Source organism: Talpa occidentalis, unplaced genomic scaffold, assembly GCF_014898055.3.
Source record: "Talpa occidentalis isolate TD23 unplaced genomic scaffold, MPIMG_talOcc4v2.1 talOcc4.15, whole genome shotgun sequence".
NCBI classification, from domain to species: domain Eukaryota; kingdom Metazoa; phylum Chordata; class Mammalia; order Eulipotyphla; family Talpidae; genus Talpa; species Talpa occidentalis.
The window spans coordinates 78963455-78980481 of record NW_023601543.1 but is presented as its reverse complement, the minus strand read 5'-3'; the positions used below and the strand labels follow the sequence as shown (position 1 = coordinate 78980481).

The following is a 17027-nucleotide window of genomic DNA, read 5'->3' as shown; positions in this document are numbered from 1 at the left end:
AAGTGGCAGAACAAAGGTAGGAAATAAAAATATTCTAGCAAGGGATGCTTTGTAGTTCATCATAGTGAAATGAAACAAATGCTGTGTCATTCAGAGTTTGGGAGAGTGCATTAATTCTACAGGGGTGCCCGGATTTATTCAATATGCTGCTACAGTATTATAGCACTATTTGTATCACTCCCACAGATTCAGTCCATCTCCTAATATGGAATATGGATTCAGAAAACCACTACTCAACAAGTAGATCTAACACTGAAAAAAGATTACTTCTACAGACACACTATGGGGGGGCAGGGAAAGGAGGGATTGGGGTCAAAATAAGGGGGTTGCAATTGTATGGGGAATACAAAAATAAAATTAAAAAAGATTACTTCTACAAAACACTTGTTTTAGGTCAGTCCTTTGCTAAGAAATATTTCACAACACACTGATCTTGTTAATATGCATCCTTTCATGCTATTTCCACATAAACAAGGGCAGGAACTCCTAAGTAAAACTAAGAAACACAAAAATAAAAAAACAGCCAACTGATTATCAGCTTTAATGGAAGCAGTTGCATTCATAATCTAAAATTTAATGATCATTTTGTCATTTTGATGGTTCTGGAACATGCCATATGGTAATGAATTAACTTTTCCATTACTCTGTATTCTTTGGGTACCCATCAGCCAGTATAAAAATGGTTTGGGAATTAAAATTTTTTTAATTTACAATTCACACAAGCAGATAATTCAGTTGCCAACAATATATAACACACAGATATTAATAAATGCAAATATGAATTTAACATCAACTTCTAACCTTGTGAATTAATGAAAACATACAGAATATGCTCGCTAATGGAAGAGCTATAGAGTTAAAAGCATACAGCTCTTACTTAACTCAAGGTTTGCAGCACATACCCAAGACCCATATCAGAGATCAGCAGCACTGACACCTATGGGCATCTCTGACACATGATAGACCTGTGCGCCGGAGGTGCAAGGTCAGTGTCAGTGAAGAACAACGAAGGCACATTGGCTGCTACAGAGGCAAAAATGTCCTGTTTGCCTCTTGGCAATGAGCTGCTACATTAAATACAGTCATGCGGTGCTTAACAATGGGACTAACTTGCATGGTTAGGTGACTGTGTTGTGGTGTGAACACGTCTAGAGTGTAATGACACAAACCTACACGGCCCAGCGGGCTACCCACCAAGGCTACATATAGGACTGGCGTCTATATCGGTCCACCATCGACAGAAACATTACAGGGTACGTGACTGAACTCCACTGGTACCTGACATTTCTTCAAAGATGCTTTAAAATACGCATTTTGGGCCTCCCCAGTGGCACAGCGGGTTGAACGCAGCGCTGTGAGGCTGTCTGCAGCCTCTGTTGTGCCGATTTGATTCCCGCCTGGCAGGGGAAATTCCCACATGGCGCGACAGACCTCTCCTGTCTCGCCCACTGCTCCCCTCAGCAGTGTATTTCGGACCTTCTGCCTGTTCTGTTTCCTGCTCTGTCTCTGGTGGATTCTCTCACCCTCCCGCACCTCTGGTCTGTGCCCTAGTTCTTGTATACAAAAATAAATAAATCTTAAAAAAAAAAAAAAGATTATTGAAAAAAAAATACGCATTTCATGCATAGAGAGCTTTTTAGTCCTTCCTGAACTTACATACTGGGAACGGTATAAATCCAGACTTTCAGCGACTCCTGGGAGCCTCCATTAGAACACAGGCAGTTTTAAATCTATTTAGTTTCTGGACCTGGCACACAGGCTGTACATTTTCACCTCAAAGCAGTGTGCCAGGAAAGGCTGCCCTTCCTTCCCCCCCTTTAAAGACTCCATGTTAGTTCTAAACTTCTGTTTTCAAGACAGAGACAGGCAGGCCTACAAGCCAGGTAGTAGCGGGCTGCTTTTTTCACACACCCACATCTCCCACTGCCTTGGCCTCATCCACGCTGCTGTGTCTGGCTAATCAACTATATCACACCGACAACGGGGCAGCTGCTTTTTCAACCCTGGAATCTGCCCACCAGTCAATTCACTCTGGGGCAGGACCGCCCTGCACACACTGTGGAAAACGGAACCGTCTCCTTCAGAGTGGGGGGACATCGTTAATCCTGGCCCTGTGCAACAACAACCTGGCGCAAAGAGAGAGTCACTGTCCTGAGTTCTACCGGAGGTCCTGGGGCTCCCCCCTGGGGACCGCAAGGCTAGGCTCAGGTGGCAGTGGCTCAAGCAGGGCTTGCACACAGAAAGACGGGACAATAACATTGAGACACTCGCACTACAAAGACCAGGTCTACGCGTTCACTTGCCTCGGTCTGGGGAATAGGATATTGCCACGGTGGAGGAAGACAGGCGCTTACTCATGGGAGGCTCCATCTGCTTTGGCAAATTCATGGTTGATGTTGAAAGTTTGTCACATGCTGCAGAGAAACGCATTAAAGACATTGGTATCCACGCTACCGCAGGCCAAGAAACACACATCCCAAAGTGCTCTTCCTGTCCTCATCCACACGCCTCCTAAAGCAGGGGGCAGAGCACAGCGCTGCCACCATCCTGCCAGCTGCTGAGCTGAGCTGGACATGCCAGGCCACCGCGGCCATCAGCTGGGAGCAGGATCTTCTCTTCCATTTCTTGACTTTGTTCTTCTTGTCCAGTTCCAGGCTTCAACCTCGCTCAACTGTCTGACTACAGCAGGCTAACCCCACCAGCAAATCACCTCTCTCCCTGCGTCTAGGGATTTCTAGCACAGCCAGACCACAAGAAAACAAAGCCAACCTGAACTCAGAGACAAGAGTGACAGTGGAAAAGGCTCGACCGTCTGACTCAGACTTTTCCTGAAGGTTATCTATAGCTCAGGTTGGAGAGAGATATAATTTGAATTTAGGGAGCTGTATTTAAAGCAGAAGAACCTTCACCAGTTGATGTCTTTCTCTTAACAAGAGGTGAGATCTCAAGGGCCCTTTCTCAAATGCTCTGACCATCCTATGGTTAGAATTTTAACATGTAGCCCTAGGTTTGGTGTTCTTAATTTCTGGACCTTGTTTTAGACCGGTCTCTTAAGAAAACCATGACGGCAAGCCACTCTGGAGCCTGAGGAAAAAGGAAAAATGTATGTGCTGGCTTTCAAAGAAGCAAACTCAGAAATATTTTCAACATCTACCCCTCTGTTCATCTTGTTTTCAAATGAGACTATTTCTTCTGATCACGTGGATGAGTCTAATTAATTTTTAATCAAGTCAAGCAAAACGAAAATTACAACTTGTTTTACTATAAATAATTTAAGCATGAAATGGGATTTAATATTTCTCAATTTTTCAGTATTTTAAAACTACTTTGATGTTCTGGAACAAAATCAAAGATTAGACGAAATTACATAAAATCATTTATATGGGAATACACATTTCCCTTTTTGCCTCAGGCGCTGATACGGCACACAGAGCAGTGGCCTTTAGAAATTCTATCATGGATGGCTCTGTATTCATTCTAATTTGTAAAAATATTATTTTACCTTGGTTACTGAAGTTCTGGGCACCCCCTAAAATTGTATGCCTGACTCAAGTAGTACACTTGCCTACTCTTGGCCTGGGTTCTCGGTGCAATTCCCACAGGGTAATTATCAACTCTACCTGCCCCTCTTTGTTTTGGGGAAGATCAGTTCCTGGATTATAGTGAAATTGGCCCATGCAGCAAAGTCTCTGCTGCACAGCAATACCAAAAAAAAAAAAAAAATTATTTTTTTGTCAATGGAATGCTGGAAACCAAGGATATCTATTCTTATTGCTAGAGTCAGGTCTCCTGTATTGCATCCCTTCTACACCTTGTTTTTTCTTTGTCAGCCAAAGATGGGTTGAATTTCTAAAGTCATTAACTGGGAGCAAAGCTTTGCTAGTTCTGGTTTTGATCTAGACTCTGAATTTCCCAGGCCTGTATCCAAAACTGAGAGTCTATTACAGAGTCAACTTATATCCCTGTTTGGATAAATGCCCAATCATTCCCTCTTCAACACCTCTCCAAGAATCCATCACGTTAACACACAGAACTCAGCGTGATTACAGATTTTGGTAAGCAAAAGTGACTAGAACACCCTATTGCTTAATGCCCAAAACCGATTAATGAATGAATGTGGAAGAATCTAAATGCACAAAGATCAAATAGTGACAAGATTTTCAAGGCAGACGTTGGTGAGCTAAGAATGAAATGTGTCCAGGGTGCTAGGCTGTAAGGCATGCACAGCTCCATGATGACAGCGGAACAAAGAAAGATGGTCATATGTCATTTACATCTCTAGAAAAATAGGAAAAAAGTTCTAAGGGGTAAGACTAAGAAATCAATTGTAAAAGTGCTGGAGACAGACACGGTGATGGAGGAGGGTGATCAGAACAGCCATCACAAACGCCATGGCATGGTGAAGCTGGGCTATACCATTGGTGGGCTCGGCAGCGGCGGCAGCGGTCCCTGGGTCCAGAGGGAGGGTGCTGGCTGCTAAACCTAGAGGAGGGGGTGGGGTATTTTCTGATTCACCTACACAGCAAAAACAAAAAAACACCAAAAATCAGAGCAAAGAGGGGTAAAAGAAAAAAATCTCAATTTCTGATTTTAGTTTCTCACAGGAAATTAGAAAAAGGAAATTAGAAAAAGGAATTGAGATAAGTATACTCACTGATAGAAGGTTACAAGCATAATATAGCAAGGTCAGGACACTGCACTCTATAGAGGCAAACCCATTAGCTCTAAGAAGGAGAGACTACACAATCCTGCAGAGTAAAATCAAGATCACGGACATGCAGGAAGACAGCAGGAAGAGGGGAAGGTTACCCAGAGTCTAGCAACAATCTATACATTAAGCACTTGAAATTTTAAAGATGAGTATGAGCTGGATAATGACATAAATAAGTCACCTAAAACAAAATGAAAAGAGCAACAAAAATTAATAATGAGGAGGGGAAACCCAGCCCCCCTCAGAGGGCAGCTGCTGCTCAGCCTCTCCCGTCATGCTGCAGTGGCGCCGCAGCCAACACAGCCTGCTGCCACCTTCCGTCCCTGCGGCCAGACGGCCGGGCTTGCCGCTGGATCCCCTAAACCCGGCTCGGCATTCATTTTCTTTGCTATTCTCTTGCTTTCCCTCAAAGCCCAGTCACTGTATCAACTGCTGTTTGCCAGCAAGAAGGCACAGATCCTCCTGAGGAGAAATGTATCCCCGGGAAGCGTGGCAGTTTTTAACAGCACATCTGAAAAGGGTACTTGCGGACCTGTGCAAAGCATCCCCCAGATCCTGTGGGTGGGAGGGCATGCAGGTGCAGCCGTGACCACCATCTCCCACAGGGCCCTGCGATGCGGGACTTGCGGAACAGCTCAACTCACCATCTCGACCTCCGGGCCCCCCCGCCAGCGAAGATGCTCCCCACGAGCACTTCTTCTTCAGCTCCAGCTGCTGTGTGCGCTCCAAAGACCTGCGCATCATCGCCTCCAGCCGCTCCTGTCCAGTTCACACCAGAGAGAACAAGATTAAGCTCTCAGCCCTGTTGAGCTGCCACGCCTCAGCGCCGGGGTGAGTCACCAATGAGGGCCTTCTATGCTCAGCATCCCAAACCCAGGGACACGTGCACTCCCCCACGCCAGCTCCTCCTGTGCGGGGCGGAGAGTAAACAATGCAGCCAGTGCTGGCTCCCAGCTCGGTTTGTTTAAGAATGCCAGCCAAGCATTAACTCCTTGAGGCCGGTCTCAAGGCCAGCATTGCCCCCATCCAACAGGAGAGCTGAACTGTGCTCTAGACCCAACCGCCTCCTCTCTAGTTGCAAGTGGAAAGCAGTCCAATTTGAGAACATTTAAATTAAAATGTCATTTGAATTTGGATAGCCTGAAGTATAACTTTTTGGGGTGACACATGACTTCGAGATTCATTTTGCAAAGTCCCATTTTTACCTTAGGACTTAATAAAGGGGAACTGAACAATGTTTAGCCAGTAGAGAAAAACAACAGCTAGGTTTCCCTCTTCACAAAGCACTGCAGAGAAGCATTCTCCTGTGTTACCCAACTGTCATTTTCATGAAGTTGGACCTGAGTGCTGGCAGATATCTCCTTGGCACTGGTGTGGAGTTCTATTAATTCTGCACTTCCTGCCACCCCAATTACACTACAAATACCAAATCCTCTCCCCTGCCTCTACTGGAGAAGGCCTGGAACAAGGAAAAGGGCTAAACCTGGACAGGCTCCCAAACAAAAAGATATTATTTACGCATGGCTTAGATAAGCAAGGAAGCAAGTTCACTTGGGGCAGCACCAACTGTGATTTAGAGCGAGATGAAAGGCTACTTTATTTCACTTACTAGAAACACTGGAAGGTCACTGAGGGAGGGAGTATCTGGATCTGTCCCCTTTGTCTACAGCAGAGGGATGAGATGGGCATTTTCCACATCTCAGCCTCCTCTGCATAATTTTCCCTGGAATAGCACTTTGCTAAGAGATAACCTCTCAGGGGACCATGTGAGCAGAAAGGGGATTTTTCTCCTCCTGTAAGTCTCCAGTTTGGATTTGCTATTAACTGCACTCTAGTTTTTGGCTGAGATTCTACAATCATGAGTGTGCGTTTCCCAGCAGAATCCAGTCCTCACAACCCCAGCCCACTGAATGTGATAGCCAACCCTGGTGGTCAGCCTGATAAACGTTGGAGCTTGGAGGGACTAGAACTTCTTGACTATGTGACACTTGAAATACAGTCGCCTGAGACTGGGGCTGACTAGTATTTCATTATATGGCTTTAACACAAAGTATTTAAGCAATGACCTAATTTAAGTGTTGAAACCTTTTTCTACCTTAAAGGGAGCTGAGTACTGTGGGTTATGAGTGATTTCCTCCATGCGTCACAAGACAGTCTTTCATCTACTAAGAGGCCAATGAGAATAAACCACCAAGACTCGCTGGGCCAATGTTACCACCGAGCCACTAAGGACATAACTTCAAGGAAATGCTCACCCAAGCCCAGACCCGCTCCCGGGCTGTTCAGTTACCTCCAGAAAAAATACCGCTGCCATCCATCCCTAATGCACTGAGCAGCTCTAAATCCCATCATTCCAGATTCATTCCTTTGAACCACAGGTAGGCTGATGAAAATGAAGCTATACCCCTCAGAGAAAGACACTCAGTGCCACCCACTTTTGGAGATATGAAAAACAGGTGGGAACCAAGCTCTATGGTAAGGGAACTTATGGAACCCAAAGTGGTCAAAATGGGATGATTCAAACATGCCAGAGCGGTGGGAGAGCTACGGTAACCACAGCTGAGGGAGAGATCGTACACTGTCAACCTATTAACAAGGATGTAAAGCAATGGAACTTCATCGTACAAAAATAAATATCAAAAAAAAAATGCCGAAACAAAACGTGTCCACTTCAGTCTTGCTAGACTATGGGTAAGTATCAGCCAGCATGGGGGCATCTTTCTGTTCCTTCATGCGATGGAATGGAAAGGATCCTAGCTTTGGAAGCAGGGCGTGAGGATTCAGATCCCACCATGGCCACCTTTTGGCCCTGTGACCTGGAGCTCAATATTTAACATCCTTGGGCTTTCACTCCCGCATCTGTAGAAGGGGTATTACCTATCTCACCACATCAACTAGCTAGGGAGTCCTCAACCAAAGCTAACAGACTCTAAAACTGAAGAGCAGGATTTTATTAACAGGGCAGTTTATGGCAATGGTTCTCAAACTTGAGAGGGCCTGCATGAGAATCCCCTCGAGGGCTGGTTAAGACCCCTAGAGTTTCTGATTCTACAGGTCCGGCAGAGCCTGCTGAGAACTGACAATTCTGACAAGTTTCCAGAGATGCCGGCGCTGCTGGTCTTGGGAACCAACCGGCAGGCCTTTTATGAGCTCCAAGCACTGTAAGAACCACTGGTTAGGGCCTCCCTGGTGGCGTAGGCAGTTGAGTGCAGCGCTGTGAAGCTGTCCGTACCCTCTGCAGCACGGGTTCAATCCCGGCCGGCCTTGGAGCAACTCACATGGCAAGCAGACCTCTCTTGTCACGCCCGCTGCTCCCCTCAGCAGTGTATTTCATCAGTCTGCCTGTTCTGCTCCCGCTCTGTCTCTGGTGAATCCTCTCACCCTCCCCCACATCTGGCCTGTATCCCAGTTCTTGTATAAATAAAATAAAATCTTAAAAAAAAAAAAAAGAACCACTGGTTAGAGGAAAGGCTGTGCCTGACAGGGAGCGAGAGAAAAGCAAGCCCAATCACATCTGAACAGAATCAATAAATTCGAGAACTGCACACAGCACACTGAACTTCCGCCAAGTGCTGGCTCTCCCCAGCATCATCCGTGGTTCTGTAGAGGATGGGGAAAGGGCAAGGCTGACTCTCTCCTAAGCACATCCTCCAGAGTTGGGTCTTAGTGGGAGGAAGGAAGGAGTAGACCTCACCCTTTCGTTGGCCCCTTGAGTTCTGGCTCTAGGCCTGCCTGGATGAACTGGGCTCCAGCAAAGCACAGCCTGGGCACTGCCCTTTCTGGCAGCATGGAGAGCTGGCTGTGGCTCTTCCGCTATTCTTACCACATGTGTGCTGGGGATGACAGTATGGGGACAAGCCACCCAACTGCCCTCAACAGGGCTCTGCAGAGGTCTTCCTTCTTGCATACATATGTCCACATCTGCCAGAAGGTCAGGCAGTCAGCACGGTCCTTTGTCAGTCAGTGCCCTTTGAGAGTGGAAAGCCCCCAGCTTAGCGAAGTTTTTGTTTGGGTGAGTTGAGCAATGTCTGTTTTACACCCAGCAGGATGGGTATATTAGGTATCAAGCAATGAGAGCATGAGAGGTTGTGAGGTGTCAAAATAATAGAGATGAAGCAGCTCTTTGTACAAGCTCTTCCTACTTCTCTGTTTAGCACAAGAATGTGAAGCTGGGAAAGCAGGTCATGCTGTCAGACCCGACCCAGGCAGGTGACAAGTGCTTGTTCCAGCGGTTTGATTCTTGGAAGAACACATCTTGAGGAGAAGGCGGCCTCCAGTGGGAGAATAAGCACAAGGTCAGGGTCTCAAGTGGACGCTAAAACTCCCCAGGACAGGCCTGATCAGTCTCCAGCCCTCCTCTGAGAGTTAGGTGGTCTGTGACCACTTCTGTGTTGGAGACCAGGAGCGTCCTGGCCGAGTCTGGGACTCCCCAGGACAGATGTGAGGAGTTACCAAGAGTGACATCCTGTCAAGCCTAGGGATGTGGAGCCGGGGGTGGGTTGTTAAGGGGGATCTGGGGAATCAGCAGGCCTTTTATGAGCTCCAAAAACCATACCGAGAGAGGAAAGACTAGGTGGGCAACACAAAAACTTTCCAATAAGCTAGAGCAGGAAAATGGGGTGCATGGTATGAAATACCTTCCTGTAGATGCTTCTCCCTAGTCGACGGAGACAGAGGGTGACAAGAACTTCATTCGGGCACCAGGAAGAGGACAGAGCACCTGCACAGACCCGTGCCAGGCAGGAGGCAACCCTGCCGGGGCTCTCCAGCAACCCCCAGGGCAAAAACAAAGGGGCTCCTACAGTGCAGACCGTTCCATCCTCTCCAGAGATCATCCAGGAGGACCCCAATCAGGCCCCTGCACCAGCAGAGCACTGTGCGGATGCAGTTTCTAGGCCAGGCTGCGTAGGCAAAGTATCTGAGCTGTACCTGGTCTCCCAGGGCTGAGGAGGTGGCAGGGGGAGGCCCAGCTCTCAGCCCTGCCTGGCTGCGCTCGGGACAAGAGGGAAGCAAGCTAGGCCAGTGTTGGTGCCGGCCAGGGGCTGGCAGCAGCCGCCCTCCCCACCATCACCATGCTAGGGGGAAAAGGCATCCAGGGAACAAACTGAACATGATCCAAAAGCAAAACCACTAAAGATTCAACTGCTTCAGGACCAGCCACCCGGCATGGCGCTCGCTCGCCCGCCTGATTTAAAATCACTACTGCCTGGTAACAGGAAATGAAATGGGGAGTGCCTCAACGGCACACCTATGTCACTGTAGGGAGTGTCAGGTTTGGGACCTCACAGTGTCCTTTCTTAGAAACTGCAGCCACATGCTTTCTCAGGGCCCAGCAATTAAAATGGAGGGTGTCGGGAATCAAAATGGAGACCAGGGAGGAAGGGAACAAGCTGTGCGTGAAGGAATGGAGCATGAGAAGAAAGTGGGCAAGTGCAGAGGGTCACAACAAATACACACAGGCTGGGATAGGCCCTGTCTGCCCCAGTGACCGACTAGCTGCTCGTATCGTGCTTTCCTCTCAGCCCACGGGCTCCACGTATCATCTTTTCTGGGTAGCTCTCCCCTGACCTTGCTGCAGCCAAGGTCAGCTGAAGTCACCCGAGGGCCGCCAATATTTCTGAGCAATTAATTATTCTGTGCTAGGTGCTTGGCTGGGAACTTTCATAAAAGTGACCTCGTTTAATTCCTGTAACCACCTCTGCTTTGGCTGAGGAGACCGAGTTAGAGGGGGGTGTGTGGCCACCAGCCAGCAACGTGAACCAAGGCTAGGACCTCTGCTGAGACGTCCGCTCCCCAAGATGAACAAAGAAATCGCCACCCAAACAAGTGGGCAAAGAGAAGTCTGATACTGTACGTGTACCTGTATACACGTTCATGGTTTTTTTTTTTTTTTTATGTTCATGTTTTTTAAATTAAAAATAGTAGGAAGGTGTAAAGACATATTTCAAGAAGCCAGATTTTTAAAAAATGTTGAACTTACACAAACATTTCTGAATCCTATAGCATCGGTGATGAACAAACCTCTATATTGTTGGTACTGAGTGATGAGTCATTATACTTATGAATAAAAAATGATCGTCACCTGATACAAGGCTATGATTACATCCTTAAAAATATACTTGTTAAGGAAATCTATACCCCAAATATGCTTTCTAAATATATTTTCAAAGTTTAGTAATAAAGGACTCTGTAGAGGTAATTACATTCCATTTCTCTTTTAAAAGTAACTGGAGAGAAAGAATGATTAATGTAATTCTTTGCATGTCAGGTCCATGTTATTCTCTACCGTCACAGCCCCTCCCCAGCCTGGAGTCTGCCATGCCTCGAGGTATGCACCCCCAGTAGAACCTAACCCCTCAGGTCTCTGTCACCCAGCCCCTACCCACAATCCCCTTGAATCCTGGTCAGAGGAGATGGCCAAATGCAGCACCTTCACTTCTGAGACAAGCAAATCAAGGCCCAGAGAGGCCAACCGATCTGTCCAAGGTCACACAGCAAATTACTACCTGAGCTGAACATATACGCCTCACTGCTCCTATTTCCATGCAGCTTCCACTGGGCCTTGTCGTGCGTGAAGAAGGCCTAGTGACCGACCAGGGGCAAGGCTGAGGGGCAGGAGGTGGGGGTCCGAGGACCTTACCTCCTCCTCCCGGAGCTTCTGTTTCCTCTTCTCCTCCACAGCAGCCCTCTTCTGGTCCTCCCGCTGCCGCTGCTCTTCCAGTTTCCGCCATCGCTCCTCAATTTGCTTCTCGTACTGGAGCTTGGCTCTTTTCTGTTTCTCCAGGATCTGTTGCTCCCGGGCAGCTGGGAAAAGGAAAGCAGAAGCGGTGTCATCATTCGAGGGCAGACCTGGAGAAGCCAGAGTGAGGCTAGAAGAAAGCCCGTGGGCGCCGAGGCTGTGGTGACTCCGAGGAAGGGCTCCGGCTGCCTGCCGCTCGTGGGTGACCCTGGGCACGTTTAACATGGACTCCCTCTGCCTCAGCTTCGTCCTCCCTGAGGTAGGGACAATCACAGTGGCAGCCTCAAGGTGGGGGTCACGCGCCTCCACGTAGAAGCCACGACTAGCCCTGCTATCAGAAGCAGGATTTATCACCATGGCTCAGGCATACATGGGGTTGAGAAAACCTCAGTGCCCCGGCCCGCGCTGCACCCCGCACCAGACACGGAGCTGGGCAGGCAGGGAGACAGTGCGGAAGGCCGGCCTTCCCGCAAGATATTTAAGGGATCTGAACACCCAAATGGCACCCGGCTCAGTTAGGGAGGGGTTCTCAGGAGGATGCAATGCTTGAAGCAGCCAGCAGGAGGCAGTCAGGAAACGAACTTGCAAGCTCGTCCTTTGTCTCAATTCAGCTGGGAAACCACTGTCTACCCTCCTCCTGGCTCCCTGTGGGAAACAGACCATACTGATCTGTCTACAGCCTGCAAGAGGTGAGCCAGCCTTTCTCTAGGGGCTCTCCATCCTCAGCACATGTCTTAACTGCCGATTTTCTCAGTCCTCCCAAAGAAAGACAGCCCTTCTGCATGGCCCAAAGAGCCCAAGTGTGAGCCCAGGATGCTCACGCGAAGGGGTGGCGGCAGTGGCTCTTTCTCTTTTGTTACCACCCATCCAGAGCCCTAGCACAGCGCCCAGAACACAGCCAAGGGTCGGTGTTTGCCGAGTGAGTGAAGTACTCTTCTGAGGCTTATTTAAAATAATCAGTAAACGTGCCAGTGCAGAATCTCCCCCTTTGTTACAAACTGTCTCTGTTCTCTCCCCATTCAGGCACAAACTTCTAATCTCTCAGAAAAGACTCCACCACATCTTCATTTCCTGGGACCTAAATGGCCAAAGTGCGCAACTCACCGAGACATTTTTCTCTTTCTTCTCGTCTTTCTTTAGCTAGTCTTTGTCTCTCATCAGATCTTAAAAACCCGTCCATGCCTACAAAAGAGAAAATATGATGAACTTCCTCACTCTGCCTAGTCCCAGTCACTAAGGCTGCTGGGCCACGCCCCCTCCCCCCACAAGTGGCCACCCCGAGGGGTACAGCCCATGTTCCCACACTTAACCCCCGAGCTGTCCTCTAGGGGCCCCAGTCCTGGAGAATGGAGCCCTTTCCCCAGTCCTCTGTCACCTCACCTGGCCCTGGAGGGGTCAGAAAGTGCTAAGTGACAGAGGCCTGGCAGGGAGCAAAAGCCCATGAGGTCTCCCTCAGCCCGTCTCCCAGGGCAAGGGAAGGGCTAAAGCAGACGCGGCTCGGGCCATCAGTGACGGCAGCGCGTGGACACGCGCCCCTCTGGAAGGAACCAGCTGCCGGAGACCACCGAGGTGCGCCCTGGGTGAACAGTGAAATAATATAACACTCAGGTTCCATCTCGGGTCTGCTACATCGGCTCTCACGGCAATCTCAGCATTTTAGAAGCACAAAGGAATATAATGTGCCGCTGCTTGTCTGTCACTTGAATATATGAAAGAAACTAAATGGAACAAATAGCAGTTTCCCCCCAAACATCCCAGGAGCTTGGCATCACTACCCATCTTCTGCAAGAGCCCAAAGGGCTTTCTAATTCAGAGATTAAATGATGTTCCTGGTCCCTGTAGGATTAGAAACAATGTACTGTCACTGTTATAACTGGTCACTCACGAGTATTATTTATATGTAACTTAAAGCACAACGTTCTGGCGAAATTGGCCCTGGTGTTAATACAGTCAGACTCATGTTCCCCGGGCCTGTGTGCCTGGCAGCGCCACACGCTGACTTCCCAGTGTGAACGGCTGTCCCAGGCAGCTTGCAGGGCCCTTCCCGCACTGTCCGTGTCCAGGAGAGGGATGTGGCGTCTGGGACGGCAGTGCAGGTTACGGGAACACGGCCAGAGATGGATGTGACAGACACAGGATGGTCACAGTGCCCCTAGAGCAGCTGATTTTGCAGCAGGGATAGGTAAAGCTCAAGAGAAAAACGCTGGAAGAGCAATGGCGGATACCTGTGCCACTGCCCATGTCTGTTTCTGCCAACTCTTCATGATGAGGTCACCAAAGACATGAACGCCATCGAGGATGTAAAGGCCTGACTGACTTCATTCCTCGTTGCCGGCATCCACAATCGAGACCCCCACTCTCTTCCCAAGTGACCTCAGCACTGGTTTCTCTCCCATTCTCTACCCCCACCCAGCACCTGTTTAAGCCCCACCCTCTTTATAGTCCAAACCTCCCAACCCGCCATGGTCCGTGCCCCCACATGGTTGGCAGAACCCTAATCTCTTTCTGCTTGCCGGGAGAGAGGTGCTCCAGCTTGGCCTCCCTGGGAGGGAGGGAGAGGCTACAGGGGCGAAGAGTGGCTTACACATCCCTAGTGGCTCAGCTCATGTCACTGTCTCCCACAGAGACCCCAAGGCAGCCATATAATCAGGTTCCTCTTTTCTCTAAACATTTCCAGGCCTTCGTCTCTACCTCAACAGTTCATTCTGTGTGGAAAGCTAGAGACACTGAGGACTCCTGGCAGATGCTTGTGTCAGCATCCACATTAACTTGTCCACCCACAGTCCCCTGCACTCACCCTGCCCTGCCCATACCTCCCTCTGGATGCTAACGGGCCAGCCCCAGCTCTGGGCCTAAGAACCACTGAAAGTGTTCTTTAAGCAGAAGACAGAAAAAAACAAGGGGGCTGGGGGGAAGAGCTAAACACATTTGAAAACGGCCATATTATCTTGAGGCTTTACCAACAAGACTGTTCCAGGGCCTTGTGTGATTTTAGGCTGCCCCCTTGTGGGCACCTGTAAGAACCACGCCATCAAAACATTTCCCCCCCCAAATTTTCATTCTCAAGCTCATATTCATCAGTCATGAGGAGATGACAATCAACAGAGCAGTTGCCGTGAACCAAGGGCACTGCTCGGATTTACTCAGTCCCATCGCCGTATGATGACAGAGGTACTGTGATGCTCCTCATCTTGCAGGTGCAGAAAGGGAAGTACGGAGAGACTAATTAACTTGTCCAAGGTCAAAGCAACCCAGGAACCTGATTCTAGGACCCACACTCTTAATGACTGCTTCCCTACACGCCTCTCCAGCTGAGGGGGAAAAGGCAACACAATCTGAGTGCCCGTGAAAGAAAGGGGGGGGCAGCGCTGCAGGTCGGGGACAAATTCCATGCCAGCCCCAGGAACCAGGCTGCAGTCTGTGACATGGCGTCTCACTCATTTGGAAGCACTGAGTCAGCACGACTGTGAGCAAGCACTGGCCCAGCCAGCACAAACGTGGCCACTGTCCAGGCAGGCTAATTATTTGCTTCCTCTTCAAACTGATGGTTTGGAAAGGTTTGCTCAACAGTGTTTCAGAGAGACTGCTGCGGGGTGGGGAGAAGGGGCCGCCAGGGGACTGGAGGGGCACTGTGCCAAACAATTCTGCTTTGGCTCCACGGAGGGGGGGGTGAAGGGACTCCAGCACCCCAACACTGGTAGCCTGGGGCCTCTGTGCTGCCATACGCCAACCACCAGCCACATGTGGCTATTTCAATTTAAGACAACCAAATGAAATGCACTACAAATTCAGCTCCTCAGTCAAAGGGGCCCATCTTGGGGCCTCGCTAGTCACGTGTGGCAGGTTGCTGCACTGGCAGCAACAAGCCTGCAGCTCACTCCCTTTAGCTGCTCCAGGGCGCATGTGGCTAAGGAGGAGCTCAGAGCTCAACTAGGGTTAAGTTTTGCTGGGTGAGTAAGGCTGAGGTAGGGCCTCTTCCTTTTCTCCACGTGGTGTCTGCTCTGTTGGTTAAAGGAACTGTAGCGCAAACACCTCCAGAACATCTATTCGAAGAGTAATTAACCCACATCAAGTAATTAACCCACATCTCCCACCACTTCCACTGTGTATCTTCTGATGATGGGGGGGTGCAGCTGAGAGGTCCCCCCAGGCATTCTGAGGGAAGGAGGGTGGAGCACCAACTTGTCTGCCCCTACTTGTTAAGGGCCACAGGTTAAACCAACTATTAGCCCCCCCAGCCACACAGCACCCGGGAGTCCAGGTAGACTACGGTTCACCACAGACTCCAGGCAAGGGAGCTGAACGCTCGCACACTAAGGATACCAGGACGCTTCCTCTAAAGACCAATACACTCAAGTGTTTCTGCTGGATCTGCGTCCAAATAGAAGCCTTCCTTCTGCCCGGTCCAAAATCCCAAAGTGTTTAATTTCCCTCCAAGGACAATTGTCTTTGTCCCTTGTGTTATGTGGATACATATTGTCGCTTATTAAACCAGAGACCCAATTTCATCTTTGAACCCCATGAGAACAGATGGAGGACAGATTCCGTGCTCGCAGCGGGGAGGGAAGAGGAGCGGAAGGGAAGTGGGTGGCTGTAAAAGGCCTTCATGAAGGATCCTTATGTGACGGAATGTTCTTTAGCTTGGCCTTATCAGTGTGAGAGTACAAGTCATTACTGCTGGGGACTGCTGGGCAAAGGGTAGTCCTGCTTATAATTGTAGTGAATCTACAAGGACCTCAAGGTAGAAAGTTTAACTTAAAATAAGTCTGATCCAAGTGCAAAATCCTGGGAGGAACCCAGAGAGAAAGAGGGAGCAGGGGACCGCCTTCCCAGAGGAGTCCCACCCAGAAGGACCAGGGGCACCCATGTCAGAGCTATCCCTGCCACGGGCTCGCCGCAGTAACCCTTCCCAGGCCCACAGCATCCAGGCCAAGGGTCTCGCAGACACAGGCAGCGCTTCCCTGCAGAAGGAGGATGGAATGCGGAGCGCAAGTGCTGCTCACCGACCAGCTGATGTGAACAGAACCGACAAGGTTTCCTAGCACACTGATTTGCTCTTGCTCGGCTGGACTTCCCGTTATCCTTGGGCTGCAGAGCCAGTTTTTAAAAACTAATTTTAAAATGAATTTTATTAGCCTCAGGCACTCTCCCCACTAGAATATTAATGAGCTGTTATTAGTCAATTATTCATGGTCCTGGTAATAACCATTATCAAAATACAAATTTTCTTAGGGCTAGCCAGCTGTGTTCGACTTAAAAATGTAATTGCCTTAAATGAATTTTAAAGGAACCTTCTTAGCCACATACACATGTGCACAACTGCACTGTCCAGAAGAAAGAAAGGGAACCAAACTGAAGAGCTTGTCCACATGGGAAGTCCAATGCAGCCTCCCTCCCCCTCTGTGGAATGGCAGATGCCAATCACTGGCACTCTGATAATCGAAGCCTGGGGGACCACCAGTCCTCAACTGCGCCTGCACGGGGGAATCCCAGCACAGGGGAATCCCAGGGAGCTTTGACCATTACAGAGGCCTGCGACTTCCAGAGTCTGGCCTCCTCAGCTCAGCTGTAGCCAGG

General features: G+C 49.2%; 1 protein-coding gene across 1 annotated transcript in view; it reads right to left on the bottom strand.

Annotated features, from left to right (window-relative positions):
- MAP7D2 (MAP7 domain containing 2) overlaps positions 1–17027 on the bottom strand; it is a 77239-nt gene that overhangs the window by 26248 nt on the left and 33964 nt on the right. Inside the window, 4 exon segments of the mRNA XM_037512627.2 lie at positions 2304–2414; positions 5356–5470; positions 11352–11515; positions 12555–12632. Coding sequence (XP_037368524.1) covers positions 2304–2414; positions 5356–5470; positions 11352–11515; positions 12555–12632 — 468 coding nt within the window.